At 56.8% G+C, this 17,583-nt stretch overlaps 2 protein-coding genes and 2 non-coding genes across 5 annotated transcripts; 1 reads left to right on the forward strand and 3 right to left on the reverse strand.

The window, feature by feature from the left end:
- Positions 1-10,094: 10,094 nt before the first annotated feature.
- On the reverse strand, positions 10,095-13,903 carry LOC117642006 (ataxin-10). Of its 2 annotated transcripts, none has more exons than XM_034379750.1 (9): positions 13,226-13,903; positions 12,527-12,869; positions 12,251-12,409; positions 11,979-12,167; positions 11,682-11,884; positions 11,403-11,599; positions 11,253-11,316; positions 10,944-11,139; positions 10,095-10,864 (listed from the first exon to the last, which is right to left on the reverse strand). In XM_034379750.1, exons 2-8 carry the CDS (start codon positions 12,853-12,855, stop codon positions 10,952-10,954), a joined length of 1,329 nt encoding a protein of 442 aa, XP_034235641.1. In that variant the 5' UTR covers positions 12,856-12,869; positions 13,226-13,903; the 3' UTR covers positions 10,095-10,864; positions 10,944-10,951. The 2 variants fall into 2 exon arrangements, with proteins under 2 accessions (XP_034235641.1, XP_034235642.1); XM_034379751.1 differs by lacking the exon at positions 13,226-13,903 and adding an exon at positions 13,097-13,223.
- A 15-nt stretch (positions 13,904-13,918) lies between these two features.
- Positions 13,919-14,037, forward strand: LOC117643209. The gene has a single exon (XR_004587605.1). It is a non-coding gene; the product is annotated as a U5 spliceosomal RNA (small nuclear RNA).
- A 472-nt stretch (positions 14,038-14,509) lies between these two features.
- LOC117643208 lies at positions 14,510-14,650 on the reverse strand. Its single transcript, XR_004587604.1, has one exon. It is a non-coding gene; the product is annotated as a U4 spliceosomal RNA (small nuclear RNA).
- Positions 14,651-15,621: 971 nt separating this feature from the next.
- LOC117642005 (probable pectin lyase B) lies at positions 15,622-17,360 on the reverse strand. Its single transcript, XM_034379749.1, has 5 exons — positions 17,180-17,360; positions 16,886-17,094; positions 16,552-16,785; positions 16,252-16,476; positions 15,622-16,173 (listed from the first exon to the last, which is right to left on the reverse strand). Exons 1-5 carry the CDS (start codon positions 17,307-17,309, stop codon positions 15,799-15,801), a joined length of 1,173 nt encoding a protein of 390 aa, XP_034235640.1. The 5' UTR covers positions 17,310-17,360; the 3' UTR covers positions 15,622-15,798.
- Between the last annotated feature and the right edge of the window lie 223 nt (positions 17,361-17,583).

The raw sequence follows: 17,583 nt of genomic DNA on the forward strand, positions 1-17,583 counted from the left end.
TCCCGCTCGGAATCAGTCCGCTGCCCTCACTCCGGTTCGTTCCGCTATCGGGGAAATATTGCCGCCATCAAAGTTTAAAACGTCAATATTTCGGGGCGTTACGGCGACGGGGCCAACTAATGTTGTCCGAGGTGGGCGCAACGCGCGGCGCGGCGCGGTCTTGAGTTTCAGCCGGCCGATTCCGAGCGGACCTTCCGTCGCTGTCTCTCTCATTCTCACGGAGCGCTCGGCAGGCGTGCGAGAGAGACGGCGCTACGAAACGCTGCTCTGTTCGGAGTCCGACCACAAAGACCTCGACCCAGAGAACAGGAAAGGGTCATATTGACGTCAAGTGAGCTAAAATTGATAAAATTTTGTCAGGCTCTGCATCAGTGACCCCTCATGACTAGAATTTGACTCGGTATTTTGTGTCAAATTCATATCATAAGATATCACATTCAATAAAAGGATATCAATTGACGTGCTCTTGACGTCAAAAATCGCTAACTTTGACCGTCGGCAATGATGTCATCTTGTCACCAATCATTTGACATCATCGTGACCTTTTTCTGTTCTTTGGGGACGCACTCGCGTGGCGTCGCGGCGCGGCGCGCAATGGCCCGTTTTGCCCAAGTAGAGACTTGAGTAAATCCCGGGGCGTTTGGGTGCCGGGCAGTGCCGGGCCGGGCAGAGCCGCGGTCCTCACGCGCCGGGCGTCGTTGTCGTCTCTCGATCATTTCGAATCAGCCAGCTGGAGATTTGCAAAGACTGTTCCCGCCGGGCGAACCGACCTTACGTCTTGTCTTGATTTTCGTCGGATTGGTTGGTTTTTTGGAAACAAATCTCGCTGTCATCGAGGAACGCAAAACGTGGCCCCGGACCGGCCCCGTCGCGACCTGGGCCACGCCAGTAGTTTCTTTGGCCGAAATACAAATGACCCGAGACGGGCCGAGACAGGGCCGAGACACGGCCAAGGCCCGCAGCGTCCCCGCGAGCAAAGCTAGCGATTTTTCACATGTTGGCCGAGCTGCGCAAGCGTTGGCATGGAAATGTCGAGAAAAAGATTCCGCCGAGAGGAACGTCAAGAACGCGTCAACGCGAAGACAGAAAAAAGAAGGACGCCGCAACATTCTGGTGTGGCTGTTCAGAGAGGGTGGCCCGAGGACCCCGTCGAACTCCCTGGCAGTGCAAAGCAATGCTACACAGCGCTTTCGTAGCGCTGTCTCTCTCGCACTCATGGGTCGTGCCGCGAAGGTGCGAGAGAGACAGACTGTGCGGGATCCAGTCTGCAGGGCAGGCCTTGGGGCCGGGCGGGGCCGGGCGGGGCGGGGCACTGCCGGAATGTTTGCCCAGTGCGACGTCGCGACGTCGGTTTGGCCGGACTCCAGCGCTCCGTCGCGGCCGATGTGTTAATTAATTTAAAAGGCATTCACGCCTCGACCGCGTCATCCGCCGTCCGCTGCCCGGGCAGCCGGCCGACGGGGTGCTGCCGTGCTGCCCTGGCGGCGCGAGGCGCGATACCGCGCGATACGCCTCCAGCAGGCCGAGCAGGCCGAGCAGGCTCAGTCCGAACAGTGCTTGCGGGGCTCTGTCTCTGTCACACTGCCGGGGCGTCCATAGGGGTGACAGCGCGACGAAGCCCTGTTCGTAGTCGGCTGCCGACGGCGCCACTAGAACCAGCTAATGGGTCTGCTCTCCACTTCGCGCCCTGCCATCCTCAAAGGGGCAAGGCCAGGCAAGGCAGGGCAGGGCAGGCCAGGGACTCGGCCGTGGACATTACTCTTACTCGCGCCGCGCCGACAGAAAGCATTTTTCCCCGCGCCCCTGTCGGGCTGTCGGATGCAGGGCGTTACTGCACGCCGCTGTTCTGCCCTGGGTTCACGCGCTGGATAACGTTCTCGGACGCCGCACCACGCGCCACGCTGCGACGCGTTTTTGGTAGTTTGGCGGGAGTCGAGTTTGAGAGTGGATTTATGTCGAAATTAGAATTGAGGCCAGCGAACGCGGAGACTTGAACGCAGGCGCCGCCTTCCCGGCGCGGCAGGGAGCAGGAGAGCACCACGACGGCGGCTTTCCACCGCCACGCCACTGCCACCGCCGCCTCCGGGGCCGTCTCTTACTCTGGGATTCCTCCGCGCTTCACTGTCACGCATTAATTAATTAATTTGGCCGCGTTTGGGGGCCTTGCGGGCCTTGGGGGCGGCCTCCGGGCAAGTTACACTTCTCGCACTTGACGGCGTGCCGGCGGCACGGCGGCCGGCTACTAGTACCACCCACAACCCGTCATTTACCACCTGGAAGGCGTGGTGCGGCGGCGCGGCGTCGCCCGGGGCGGCAAGGCCAGGCAAGGCGGGGACGCGGGTGCCGCCTGGTGCCGCCCTCATGGTGGGGGCCGTCCCGGAGCCACGACGGGCGAGAGGGAGTGCCTCTCGCCCCGACATCAAAATGACAACCACTAACCTCCCGCCCCCTTGACGCTGGCAAAATTAGAAGCGGAAACGGCGCACCTCGCTGCCTTCCCCCGAAACAAACAAAAAGCGGCGGTTTCTTATCGTTTAGGCACGGTCCCCCAGACGGGGGCCGTCCGCTTCGGCCCCAATTTTTAAACAACTCGGGAAGGCTCGCTCCAAAGTTTATGTATGCCGGCGGGCCAAGGCGGTGCGGCGGTGTCCGGGGCGCTGTGCAGTCGACGGGGAACGTGCGGCACCTCGGTCGGGCCGTGATAGAGCCGTGCTCGACGCCGTGCTCCACGCCGTGCTCCACGCCGTGCTCCACGCCGTGCTCCACGCCGTGCTCCACGCCGTGCTCCACGCCGTGCTCCACGCCGTGCTCCACGCCGTGCTCCACGCCGTGCTCCACGCCGTGCTCCACGCCGTGCTCCACGCCGTGCTCCACGCCGTGCTCCACGCCGTGCTCCACGCCGTGCTCCACGCCGTGCTCCACGCCGTGCTCCACGCCGTGCTCCACGCCGTGCTCCACGCCGTGCTCCACGCCGTGCTCCACGCCGTGCTCGTGCACGCGCCACGAAATGAGAAACATCCTTGTCCCGGTCATGCTAAGCTCAGCCGGCCGGGCCGGGTCGCGGAAAAATAAAGGCGAGCGAGGGAGAACAAGAAGCCATCAATAACACTGCGGCTGCAGATAAGGGAGGAGGAGGACGAGGGCGACGATGGTGGCCATCATGGTGGCGGCCGCGATGCCATGAGTGCGTACGCGTGTCAGGAGGGGCGCGCGATCCGTCACCGGGACTCGGGGCAGCACGACGAGCAGGCTGGCCCGCACAGTGCTTTCGTCGCTGTCTCTCTTGCACTCGTGCGAGTCAGAGGCCATGAGTGTCCGCCTCGCCATCGCCGTGCCTCTGCGCTAAACGCTAAACGTTACAGTGGCGCAGGCAGCGAGACTGGAACGAGCAGCGAGCTCTTGGATGGAGTGCGAATGCTATCACTCGCGGCGGGGGTCTGACTCCAACTGGCGCGGGCAGTCGCGGGTCCCTGGAGCCTCGGGGAGCCTCGGGGCCGGCGCCAAGATGGGCCCCTACGCCACCTCCAGCTGCAGCACACTTTCAGCGACAAACGGCTGGCTCCCGCGGCGACTGGCAAATTGGTTCACTGTAGCGGCAGCATTCATTAGTCGAGTGTGGTGAGCAGTGTGCTACTGCCGGCGAGTGGAGAGTGCGACCGCCACGCCGCTCGGCAGGACTATCAGGACCGTCGGGGCATTACGTCAAGCCGTACGGCCTTACATTCAAATCACGCCGTGGAAACGGGGAGGTTAGGTTGGCTGACTTTCTGTCTGGCTACCTTACACGGGCAGGGGCGATTCCGTTGGATGCCTTCTTACATTGAAAGAAGCTGATGAAAGTTTGTATAAACACTTTCCTCCGCTGACATTTGACGCATGGCCAACATGCGTTTCCAGGATTTATTTTTTTCAATTAGCGGCGCATCGGGCGGCATTACACGCGTTGACAAGCTGGGGGGCCTGCTGCCGCCTGCTGCCGCTGCACTGCATGCTCGGCCGGCCGGCGCGGCGCTAGCCTGCCTGGGCCGCGGCCAGCCGGACTAGACACGCTGGACACTACACTGGAAGCCAGCGGAGCCAGGACTTGGCTTGGCTTGGTCGCCTCGCCGCCGTAAACACATCCACGGCAGGCGGCAATAAATCGCGTTCGGGTCGCATCCGGAAAGAGCCGAAGCGAGAACCGAGGGGCCCCGCGAGGATTCGATCCCGCGCCTCGTCTGCATCGTCGCGGTGGAAGTGAGAGGCGAGAGGGAGTACGGCCCGGCCGGACACCGTTCCCAGCTCCAGCGGGCTCTGCGCGCGCTGCGCACACTGCGCACGCACGGACAAGTGTAATGGATGTCTCAGTCCAGTCCGCTACCAGCCGCGCTAGAGCCGCGCTAGAGCCGCGCTAGAGCCGCGCCAGAGCCGCGCCAGAGCCGCGCCAGAGCCGCGCCAGAGCCGCGCTAGAGCCGCGCTAGAGCCGCGCTAGAGCCGCGCTAGAGCCGCGCCAGAGCCGCGCTAGAGCCGCGCTAGAGCCGCGCTAGAGCCGCGCTAGAGCCGCGCTAGAGCCGCGCTAGAGCCGCGCTAGAGCCGCGCTAGAGCCGCGCTAGAGCCGCGCTAGAGCCGCGCCAGAGCCGCGCTAGAGCCGCGCTAGAGCCGCGCCAGAGCCGCGCCAGAGCCGCGCCAGAGCCGCGCTAGAGCCGCGCTAGAGCCGCGCTAGAGCCGCGCTAGAGCCGCGCCAGAGCCGCGTAGAGCCGCGCTAGAGCCGCGCTAGAGCCGCGCTAGAGCCGCGCTAGAGCCGCGCTAGAGCCGCGCTAGAGCCGCGCTAGAGCCGCGCTAGAGCCGCGCTAGAGCCGCGCTAGAGCCGCGCTAGAGCCGCGCTAGAGCCGCGCTAGAGCCGCGCTAGAGCCGCGCTAGAGCCGCGCTAGAGCCGCGCTAGAGCCGCGCCAGAGCCGCGCTAGAGCCGCGCTAGAGCCGCGCTAGAGCCGCGCTAGAGCCGCGCTAGAGCCGCGCTAGAGCCGCGCCAGAGCCGCGCTAGAGCCGCGCTAGAGCCGCGATATAATGTTTCATCTCACGGCCCTCATGGCGCGCGCTGCACTGCGCTGCACTCAGGGGCGTGCACTCCGGGGCGCGCGGGTCACGATACCACCGGTCGGACGGCAGGGAGGGACAGGCAGTCATTGAAACCTTTTAACGGCAAGACAAGCGCGCAGTCCCCCCCCCCCCCCCCCCGGAGAAACCGAATGACTCCATTCAGCCGTCCGTCCGTCCATCTTCGCGCGCGATCGCCGGCCATCTCTACGTGCCGAGAGGCGCTAAAACGAAGCGCAGCACAGTGGGCCAGAAGACCGGTGGAGGCGGCCAAAACTCTAAACGCGTTTTGAGCTCTAGAGTCGCTAAATGGGACTCGAACCGAACGTGTGACCCCACCAATGGATTGCTCTCCGAACGAGGAATCCATTGGTGGGGTCACACGTTCGGTTCGAGTCCCATTTAGCGACTTTAGAGCTCAAAACGCGTCTAGAGTTTTGTCCGCCTCCGGCCCACTGTGCGCAGGTGGGAGGGGGATGGGTAATGGAAGCCCGGATTTGAACCGCCCGCCCGGCGGCCGGAAAGGCGGGACGGCAAAAAGGCGCGTCCGCGGCGGTGATCTGTTTGGCGAGGTTCCCGCGCTGAGTGAGTTATACGGCGGCCGCTTGCTGCCTTGCTGCTCGCCGTTGAATTTGATATTTCCTTCTGGCCGCAAACGTGACCCGGCCGGGGCCGCGGCGGGGCCGTGGCCGCGCGACACCTGTAAGTGAGCCTCCCGACACGAGGCGGGGCGTGGCGGGGCGTGGCGGGGCGTGGCGGGGCGGGGCGCGCGGTTTACGACTAACAACGCGCGGTTCTGAAGGCAGGCGAAGCTCAGCCTCAGTCCAGCACTCACTTTTTCGTGTCGGCAGCAGCACACGTGCGACCATCTCTCTCTCTCTCCCTCCCTTTTTTTCGTCGGCGAAGGCGATGCGTTTACGACTGAATCTAGCGTTGAAAAAAGCGCGGCGTGTCTTTATCGAGTGGGCTCGCACGCCGCGCCGCGCCCGTCCATTGAGCCGCGAGCGCGCGCGCAGGCAGCCCAGGATTAAAACGTCGGCGATATCGAGGCCCTGGATCTATAGCCCCCCGCGGAGCTTAACACGCCTCTGGAATACACGCGGATCGAGCGATCGGGCCGCAGGGGGGCGGGGCGGGGCGGGGCGGGGCGGGCGCGGGGCACGCCGTGCGTGCGATGCGTCAGTCTCGCGGCTCCGCGGCGTCCGCGGTGCGACTCTGCAGCGGCGTCCGACTCCGGCTGCAACTGCAACACCTCCATGAAATGTAGGGCGGCTGCCAATGCGACATGAGCCGTGGGTTCGATTCGGTTCGATTCGGTTCGATTCGATATCTCGATCGGTGTGCTGCGCTGCTGCGCCCTGCGGTCCATCGGCCAGCCGGTCGCCTCCCGGTGGTCCTTGGTGGTCCTGCGACGAGTCGGGACGGAACGGCCTCGCCGGGGAATGTCTCCTCATTTAATTTTATTGACATTTGACCAATTAGACGCCGCGTTCGCCGCATTAGCGTACAAATGTCGCGGCGGCGCGCGCGGACCCGCTCGTCTTTTTGATAGAGCGGGAATCCAGCGTCCGGGGACCGACGGGGACCGACGGGGACCCTCCTGGACGCGCAGCTCGCGCACCAGGCCGATTCCGAACCGTACTTTCGCCGCTGTGTCTCTCTCGCACTCCCCCGGGCGGGCGTAGGGGTGGGAGAGAGAAGCAGAGCGACGAAGCGTCGTTCGGAACGAGCCTGGTCATCGATTGGCCGGCTGAATGACGAGCTGGACCTCCTCGATGGGACGCGAATGGCGCTGCGCGGCACGGCACGGCACGGCACGGCACGGCACGGCGCGGCACGGCACGGCACGGCACGGCACGGCACGGCACGGCACGGCGCATCGGGCCGCGGGGGGCCAATCTCCGATCGACTCGACTCAACTGACTGCTACATTTTCGGGAAGGTTTCGAAACGCGTGTTCCTCGGCGAGTTGAGTTCGGTCTTGGCAAACCCCTTCGGAAACCTTCCTGTTTCACCCGGACCATACTTTTTACGGCATTTATTTTTAGACTCGTACGTACGCAGAAGATTCGCGCATGGCGGAATCTTTTCAAATTGTTTTTGTGCTGCTGCTGTGCCATGCATTCTGAACTTCTGGAGCTTCTTCCAGGGAAACGGCGGCCATCCCTGCTTCGTCTTCCGGACGTTCTGGACCCCCTTTCTCCACGGCACACTAAAATGTAATTGACACGCACGCTGGGCAGACGGGACGCGATGGGACGCGACCCGGCACGGCCAGCAGGGGCGGCCAGGCGGCCAGCACGCGGCACGGCCAGTGGGGCACGCACGCGGACGCACGCGGCACGGCGCGCTGCTGCTGCTGCTTTGAATTTACTGCACGGCTACGGAGGCTACGGCTGCCTCCCCCGCGGAGACCCAAACAGTGTCGCCACGCCGCGACCCGACAGAACATTAAATGTTATTGGGTTCTTTACATGGAGATGGGCCATGCCCCCCTCTCTTCCACCACCCTCACCTCTCCCCTCCCTCTCCCCGCTCAGCAGTGCAAGTTTGTCTATAATGGCCGCGCAAGTCCAGCCGGAGACCAGGGGACGACGCCCTTCCCTGACCCAGACGCAGCGGAGCGTCGCGAACGCTCCTGCGACACTCCGTGGTACCGATAGTGCTACTCCCAACCGGAGAGAGTCGTCCAAGTGCGAACAATCCGGCCTCAGACACAATGCTTGTAATTTTCGCCGCCGACGCGAGTACGACTCCATCATGTACCTGGAGCATGTCGTCCCGAAAGAGGAAACAGAGCTCCTGCTATTTCCTTGGGACGGGGCACGGCCGGCTGGCCGGCACGGCACGCACGTAGACACGCGTGACACCGTAACGTGAGACCCAGCCTCGTAAGGCCCGTCCTGATGTCCTGGCGTCCTGGCGCACTTCGTGCTCATATAAACGCGTAAACCCGTCCGCAAGACCGCCGGGACGGCCGGGACGCTGGCTGGTCCTGGGCGCCCCGCTCTACTGAGCCCGCCGCCGCACCCGGGTCAGGGTGGCAGGGCAGGACTAGGCAGGACTTGGCGTCCGGCAAAGCACGACTCGTTTATGGCCCGCGTCCGTACCGTCCGTACGCACGTCGCGGAGTCCTGAGCCCCGGCCGAAGGGCGGTAGCACTATCGCCAGCTTGCAGTGTTCTGGAGGCTCGCCGAGGCCGAGGGCGGTACCTGGACCGAGGTGGGCCTGATTCCCACAATTGCACTGCTGTCCTGTTTCTCTCGCACTCATGGGCCTTCCAGTGTGAGTCCGAGAGAGACAGAAGCCTGGTGCTCGCTCCGGAGCACGGCGACGTTCGGCGCGGCGGGCTGGGTGCGAGGTGCGCGACGGCCGGCGACGGTGGAGCAGCACAGCGCCACGCCACTACTAAAGCCACGATGGGGAAGGCGAGGAAGGCGGGTCGGCCGAAGGCTCGCCCGGACAGGGGTCTCATTACAAATAATTCACGTCGAACAAAACACACACCGCGACCGGGGCCGTGGTCGTGCGGCGTGGGCGTGAAAGCCCGCGTCCGGCAGCCTACGCAGCCCTCCCTCACCCCCGCCTCGCTGATATGGGCGCATCCCACCCGGTGCAGCGCAGCGTGCTGAATCCGTCTCTGTCGCACCCAGGGCCCAGGGGGCGGGTCCGTTGGCGTGCGAGAGAGACGGAGCGAGCCAGCCTGCTCCACCACGGCGTGCACCTCGATTGCAGTCGTTGGGCGACGTGACCGTCCGGCGGGCGTCGCGCGGCGGCGCGGCTCCCCGCTGTGGCGCTGTGACGAACGCGTTGCGCATGCACCCGGTAAAGCCCGGCCAAGGCGCGATTTGGGTTTGGGGCCATCGTGTCATTCGGGCACGTCCTGTCCCGCTGCATCTGCTGCTCCGCTTGATGGGTCGCAAAACCGGAACCTGGTTTGCCGGACACGGCGCGGCGTCTGCGACTTACCTTTCTGGCGCGAGCAGGGTCAGGAGCACGGCGAGGAGCAGCAGGGCCCTTCGGTTGGCAGGGCGCGGGGCCCCCCTAGGGCCCCCCCACCCCCAAGGGGGCCCTGCCACGGCCCGGGGCGCGCGCCAGGACCGCGGCGACGCGCCTCGAGGGCCTCGAGGGCCTGGAGCTTGCAGGCGAGGCCGCCAAGGCTGACGCCCAACACTCATGGCCACATGGTCACATCCTGGTCACACCCTGGCGACCATCTTGGCCAGCGCGGCGCGCTCGCATCGCGTGGCGCATCCCCGAGCACCACGAGCTGGGCCTCTCAGTCCATGGTGTCACTGTCGCCGTCCACCCCAGCCCTCGTGCTGCCACAGTTCACTGAGCCACCCAGAGTCCTGAGTCACCGAGGTTCGTTCCAGGCAGGCCGTCCAGGTTCCAGGGGAGACTCCGCCACCGCCACCCTCGTCGGCGTGGTGCTTCGTCCTGGCACTCGCGAGGTCCTCGTCGGCCGCAAGGTCTTTCTTTAGGCCCGTGTCCAGTACCGGCGTAGCGTCCGCACACGACTGAGACCGAGTCCAGCCGCCGCCAGCCTCCGGCTCCAGCATGGCTCCGGCCTCCGCCACAGCCCCTCCCGCGCAGCAGCCGGGGCCGGCCCACAGTGGCCCCGCCTCGACGGCCTAGCCGCCTCGGCACGGCGTGGGGCGAGTCGGGAGTTTGCAATCACGTAACGGAATTCACAGACATTCCCACTTAGAGCGGTGTTAAAACTCCTGCCGCAGATTGGCTGTAGAGCAGCAACGTGGCCGATGTCAGTCTCGTCTTCCTCGGCCGATGGGTGGCCTACCCACACGGCGGACCCCAACGCCGGGCAGGCAGGCAACCCTTTCAACGATTGACCCAACCACAAGCTCACATTTGATTTTCTTCATAATTTCGAACTTTAATCCATTTACTCAGCTGTTTAGGTTGTGAAATCTATTGTACTGAGATATTCGACTTATGACTCAGATTTTTGTTAAATTGTATATTTTAGAGATGCTAGGTTTGGAACAGAAAATCAACAATACATTTCAGACATAGGGCTACGAATTTTATTTTTGCATTTACAGCTTTAGTGCAGCATACACCACCACATCTAATTTCTCACACTGTGACAACATTTTTATTTGCATGAAGAAATGGGAACACAATAATTAATTTGACTAAAACAGAATGGCACTGGTCTGAGCAACTAGTAGAAACAAAGTATTTGACAAACCATGCAAATTTAGCCGTCACATTCACTAGAAAACTGAACTCCTGGAAGGATACAAGAGCGAAGTGGCAACTCTACTACATAAAGATAGAATACAATGTCATTACACAACAACATTTAGAGGAGTTTGATTAATACATGACAGTTGTTTTCTTCTGCAAATCTTGTACCAAATTTAATGATATACAAACAATAAAGAGGAGTTATAGAAGAACAGGCTTATAAATTGAAACATAGAATAACAAGAATAACAAAATCAGAATCAATCAGTACAAAATAGTAACAAGACAGGAAGGAATAAATAAGTGGCAAGTCGAGGAACATTAAAATTCAGTCTCACAAGAAGAAAGGGAAATACAGTACATTTGATAAATTTGTGACACACCTTTTAGTCCTTTTTACAAACTCACAAAAGGATATAACTGAACTCTCCCTAGATAAACTTATAAGAGAAGGAAAAATCAGTCAAACAGTTAAGTATGTAATCAGTTTAACGCTGGAAATGGGAACTTCAGACAGAAGAGCTGTTGAAACTTCAGATTTATATTTATATAAATAAATCACAAGCTCTGAAGAAAACTGTAAGTGGAAGAAAAATAAATCAGAAACAAAATAAGCTCCATTTGTTTTTGTTGTAGTTAAGTGGATCTTAACTCACTTTTAAAGTTACTTGCTCTTCAGTGGAACAATGCGAACTTTGTTTGATTTATCATCTGCATGTAACGTGAGGCCAAGATCATGCAGCATTCTTGTATCAATGGATCCCTCTCTGTTCATAGCAGCGATGACAGCTTGGTTATCTTTGTTATTCTCACACAGATTTCGAATAGCAAGAACAACCCATTGAATCATTACTGGAAAAAGTCAGTCAAGGATTCACACTTAAAAAATTGTGAAGTTTCTTTAGGAGGGGGAGAGGCATATTTTAAATGGCTTATGAACAATAAATAATAGAAGCAAAGGATACATGGATTTCTTGCATCAATTGAGCAGCAATCCAAAAGAAGTGGAATTCCGTCAAGTTCTCGCACCTAAAAAACCAAAAAATTGGTTTTAAAATTTTTGAAAGGTTACTGCAATAAAACAAGAATACTGTGATATATTTCACAAGCCTTACTTGGTCTTGATTTTCCTTGTGCCTCCAACATAAATTTCCAATAAGACGTACAAGACAAGCTTTAAATCCAAATGCTGGGTGTTGTTCAACTTGATTCTCAACACCTTTATCAGAAATATTCAGAGCAGAAAGTTTGTGGATTGGGGAAAATTCATTATCACCTGTCTGCCCAACCATATGTATACTTTTCAGGAGAACTGCAAAGAGAGAAGTAAAATTAAACCTATTTTAATTCTTATAGCAGAGATATCTTTATTTTTTTTGTGTATGTCTACTTACATGTACAGTCTATGAGTAACGACTTATCCATCTGAAGCTCTGCATTGTATGGGTCTTTGCTAGAAGCACAAGCAACCACTTCAATAAGTTTAGACACCTCTCTTGGCTCAAGTGAATCTGCATAGTGAGCAGAAGTCTTGAGAATCAAAAATGACCGCCTTTTCAGTTGTTCGACCATAAACTTCAGGCAAGGCATGAGTATCCTGATAAAATTGAAAGGTAATCTTAAAATACAAGTCTGCATAGCAATGAACTCCAAAAAATTTAACACTTGGGTGGAAAGAGGAGAACACATACTTTCTAGTTGGCTCAGCTTTCGGCAAATCTTTCCTTTTCTTGTCCTCAACTTTAGTAGTATTTTCAGGCAATGACAAAAGTATATCGTGGCAGATTTCAAGAAGCCTAAGGCGACATTCGATGTCTAAGGAGGGGTACGACTCCTCAAAGACATCAGGAGTCGATAAAAACAGCTCAGTGGCATATACCCTGCAAGAGCAGTAGGTCAGTGTGAGCGCATAGTTACCTAAATTATATTTCTAACAATAACTACCAAAGAATCAAGAACTCACCCAAATTCACACTCCATAACAGCATGTTTGAGGAATGATGCCAGTAAATCTATACCATATGGTTTAGGAGCACACAAATCTGGATGCCCAAGTAAAATGTTATAAATAACCATTGCAGAAAAATTCTTCAGTTTCAAGTCTTTTGAAGCTAACATTTTCCTGTAAATAGAAGTTACAACAAAATATGTGTTAATACGTAAATTTCTAATCTTCCCTTCACAATCATTTCAAAACGAAACTCGAAGTAATTTAAGAATCAACTCGGAAGAGACTCACTTCAACAATGTTGAAAACTTTTCCCATACTAACAGCTGATTGTCACTGTGGTTCACAATCAAGTTTCCAAGAAACTGAGTGGCCACACGTACACACAAAGCAGATGTTTCATCTTCCTTTTCGAGAAGAAATTCCATAATTTGAAGAGTGTCATCTAAGAGAGATGCATTTGAAGTACATGACGTTTGGTATTCTGGGCTCCCGGCACATCCGTTGCGAAGTGTTCGGTATGAATTCAAAACAGCTTCCACTTCCTCTTCACTGCAAACCTTATTTTCATTCCACAGTACTGCTATGGACCTAAGGTGTTGAGTCAATGTTTCCGACATATCTTCTCGCTAACCTGTCAACAGAATCAATTCATATAAAATAGCAACAATAGAGACTAAACATTGAGAGAATTGAAAAACGTCTGAACACACAGACGAAGAAGTCTTTGCACATTCAGACACTACAGAAATAAGTAAATTGTTTGTAAACACTGTTGCTGCTTAATGATAACCTAAAAGACATAATAACCCTTGAAATGGAAAGACATAAACGAGATATTTAAAGGATAACGAATATTACCAATAAAGTTCTGAGAATAAGATAAAAGTTTCCATAAATATAAAACAAGAAATAGAATTATAAAAGAATTTTAAAAAGCAGCTTAAAAAGCGCCGTGAACAGACTTAGAACGTTGTTCGAGTTACACACCTTTTCATGCAATATTTCAAATATCCTCTAAGTCACGACAAGATAGGAGAGCTGTAAATTCCTATGGTTGACACGAAATATTTCAAGAGCGCGCAAAAATGAAACTAAACGCATTGAAGCGCCCCTTGAAGCACAGACGACACGAAGGAAGGTTGGCAAAATTGTTAGGAAGTGAGGGAAACAAGAGCTTCAACAAGTAGCAAGAGGCTACAAAAATTTAACTGGCCAGAAATGGTGATTGAAGTTGGAGGCACCAGCTTGAGGTCCTAATCGCCACGTATTTCCACAAGGGAATGCTTTAGAAACATTTCATGACTAGCAGCAGAGAATTTCCTTTTGAGAAACCTAGAGCGAGCTCATGTGTGAGCGCCACTGCGGCAATACACCGCGCTCCGAACGCAAGCAAGGGGTATCGCTACAAGTCAGAGACATCGCTCTGCCCATTTTCTGCCAAGCTGGTCATCTAGCGCGGAGTGTGAAGCTAGTGTGCCCGAGAAGGGTTCCCTCTGGTGGTAGAATAATTTAGAGGCAATGTCTGATTTAAGGACACATCAATCCGCTGATTTGCGTGTAGCGGCACAGAGCAGTTGGCGTCGCATCCGCTAGATGGCGCTGCGGTCGTTCCGCGGCCGGTCGCTCTCGATGAGTGCTAGGGGCGGCAGCAGCATAAGAGGAGGCAGAGCGCTCTCTCAGGTACTCTGGTCTCCCTTCAAAACGTAAAAATCTTTCGCCTTTTACTAAAGATTTCCGTGGAGGGGGACACATTATGAGTCTAACGACCAATTTTTTGTGAGCCCTGCGCAAGCGGGGCCGATAAGAATCAATCAGCATCAAAGGAAGAAAACAAACAAATCTGCGTAATTTCGGTCTCATCTTCTAGTGTACAAGTCCACTGTACGCGGACGTGTCGTGCGGTTGAGAAGTGAGTTGAAGAAGCGACATGGATGTAGCTTTTGCCAAACTACGCCAAAACCCGAGTTGTGAAAGGTTGTGGCTGGGCTGACCTGTGCTGAGAAGCGACGTGTTAGCCGTCGGCCGGCCGACCCCTACCACCTCACTTGTGCTGAGCTGGTGATTCTGTTTTCTCTCGTTACATCCCATGCACGCGTGCTCGCGTACTTCGAGCACGAAACTGAAAGATATGCTTTTGTCGTGTCGCTCAAACACCTCGCTGGAAAGTAGAGACATGCGGCAACGGCAACGTGACTGATTCCCACCGACACAACTCAGTAGTCAATGTGAGAGTTCCTATTTTCCATTTGGATGATTTTAACGCCATATGAGCCTCCGTAGAGGCTTCCAAAAATTGCCATGGTGGACTATATTTCAAGTCCTCCAGGCGGGGTATTGGTAAAAGTTTTCAACTAGCAATAATCGCACCTCGGATAAACCTCATTGGTTACGATATCGCCACTGCGCAAAGTTAACATGTAAGACGTGAGCCGGGGGGTCTATATCCAGCGGCACAAAACATCCGATCGCGAGCGGGCGGACCGCCGGGTTGCACTGGCAGCCCTCTGTCGGCCGCGCCGTGGACTGCTACGCGCGCGGAAAGCGCGGGAACAGTGCCGCAGCTTGAATCCCGCGTCAATCTCACACTATCGAACCGCTGCCCTCGTCGACGTAATAGTGCAGCGAGTTTGCCTTTGCCGAAGGGGCTCACGGTTTCTCACCACCACCAGAGTCATTCCACAGTGTATCGCCGCTGTCTCTGCCTCCCTCGCAACCAGACGCCCCGTGCCATCATGATGCCATGCGAGCGAGAGAGACAGAAACACAGCTGGTCTAGGGATGTGCGAATAGTTCGGTATCGAATCGAACGAATCAGGGCTGATTCGATTCGATTCGGGGACGGATCGCTTTGCTTCGACCCCGAATATTCGAAATTTCGAATCGACAGTGCTTCGTCTTCGAATCCGTAGCTCGGGAACGGTTGAAAGTCGCGTGCACAGCGTAGTTTATATACAAAAGCAAGATCAGGTATTCAACTTTTCTTCTTTTTTGTATTCATACTCTATGCCCTTCCTATATTACATGTGTTTTGTGTATTGAAATGCACTAATTTTTTCTAGTTTCAGTTCGAATTCGATTCGACTCTGAATCCTTATAAGTTCGATTCGATTCGATTCGACAAATTTTTCCAGATTCGATTCGATTCGAAACTTTTTTGAAAGATTCGATTCGATTCGAAATGAAAATCCTTGATTCGCACATCCCTAAGCTGGTCCCCGCTCATCGGCCGGTTTCGAGTTTCGGCTTAATGGATTGGATTCGCCTCACAACTGAAGAGGTAATTACAAACTTCAGATGCCACTTGAATACGACAGCAAAAGCCGCTTCCCGACATTGAACAACGGATGTGGCCGGGGCAGCGCAGCGTCGCTTCAATCACATCATTGAGAACAAGAATCGGTTTATTGGTGTACTGTGCAAAGGGCGAGGGAGCGATAAAGTTCGGGGAGCGAGCTGAGTGGTTTCGCCAATCAGGCGGAGCGTTCCACACCCACCAGCCGTCCGCACTCTCAAATAAGGGACTAGAAAGCGACTAGATTTGGAAAGCGGTCGTGGTGCTGCTAGTCCTGCCAGCTGTCCACCAGCTCGGCCGGGTCGGGCACGGGCATGCACACGGCGCGGCGGGCGTCGTTGATGGCCTCGGGGCACAGGTCCATGGCCAGGGCCTCCTCCAGCACGCGGCCGTTGCAGCGCCGCACGGGCTGGGTGTCGTGGTACGCGTTGCGGAGGCAGTCCTCGCCGAACGCGGCCTCGCAGCGCGCCGCCTGCGTCGCCGTGCTCACCAGGAACACGTTGCCGTTGGTGGCGTGGCTGTTGACCAGGTTGTTCATGCCGCAGAAGCGGTTGCCCTCCACGAGCAGCAGCGCGCCGTCCCAGGGCTCCAGGGCCACGTCTGAGTTGCCGTCGAAGTGGTTGCCCACGATGTGGATGAAGTTCTGCAAAGTTTCCGTTTACATTGGCGGGTTCGAGGTGTTGTGTGTGACTGCGGCTTCGCCTTACTGTATGCACTGTACCTTGGAGCCCAAGTAGCCACCGGCGTGCGGCAGGCGGCCGCTCGTGTTGACGATCTTGTTGTTGATGAGGGTGATCCGGTCGTCGGTGCCCCAGAACAGCCACACCCAGTAGTGCTTGCCGTCGCAGTACGCCGAGTTGGTGGTGTGGCCGTCGAAGGTGCAGGAGGACACGGTGACCCCCGTGTTGCTGGTCTGGTACGACACCAGGAACTGGCGCCCGATGTTCTGGGGGCAAAGACGCGTTAGTTTGGCTTTCGGAGGGCAAGCATGCTGCAGCGAGGGGAGCAGCCCTAAAGCTACCTTGAAGGTGACGTTGTGGATCCACACTTGGTCCACGCCGTTGAAGGTGAGCGCGTCGCCGCCCCAGATGACGGCGGGGTTTATGTCCACGATGCTGATGTCCCTGATGATGACCTGCTGCGCCTTCCTGATCTTGAGGCCCTTGCCGCGGAGCACGCCCTTGCCGTTCACGCCCATGATGGTCTTGAAGGAGCCCACGTTGAGGGGCTCTGGGCCGGCCGCGTCGTAGGTCACCTGGGGAGCAGAGCGAGCAGAGAGCACGTCACTTGGTGGCCGCCGAGGCTCTAAGGCAGGTGGGCGGGGCGGAGCGGGCAGGCGGCAGTGGCGGACTCACGTTGGTCATCTCCCGGCCGTCGCAGGTGTCGGACTGGGCCAGCGAGTACTGGAAGCCCGGGCCGCACTTCTTGAAGAAGCAGCCGTCGCTGGTGGCGAGGCCCTGCGAGCCCGTGAAGTCGAACGTCTTGTCGAGCAGGATGATGCGGGGCACGTCGTCCTTGAGGAAGTTCTTGAGCTCCTTGATGTTCTTGGGCGTGACGGTCTTTCCTGTGGAAGGACAAAGTTGCAGTGCGATCATCCTTGTGGCGGGCGACAGTCTTCACCGTGGCAACCGTGGCCAGTCCCAGTGTACCTCCTTCGCCGCCCACAGTGCCCCTGCCGAAGCCCACCGGCTCCTGGATGCAGTCCGGGTCCCAGTTGGTCACCTCGGCGGTGACGGTCACGGCGGCCAGCGCCATCAAAGCGAGCAGAGTGCGAGCCATGGTGGCGATGATCGGTCGCTGAATGGTGGAATGGTGCTGAGTACTCGGCGCCTCGCTTTTTATCGAGCAGTGACGCTGGGTGACGTACGGAACGGACAGCTTGGCGACCCGTCCACAATCTCGCGGTAGGTGCAGTGTGCAAATTAAAACAGGTGCGACTTCCCTCGAAGCCAGAAATACTTTGTTTGGCTTTCTGCTGGTCGCGCGCCACCAAAGCCCACTTGTGAATGTACATAGTGCGCCACCGCGAACGGCTAAGTTGTATTCTCTTGGC

Source organism: Thrips palmi, unplaced genomic scaffold (genome assembly GCF_012932325.1).
Source record: "Thrips palmi isolate BJ-2018 unplaced genomic scaffold, TpBJ-2018v1 HiC_scaffold_16, whole genome shotgun sequence".
Taxonomy (NCBI): domain Eukaryota; kingdom Metazoa; phylum Arthropoda; class Insecta; order Thysanoptera; family Thripidae; genus Thrips; species Thrips palmi.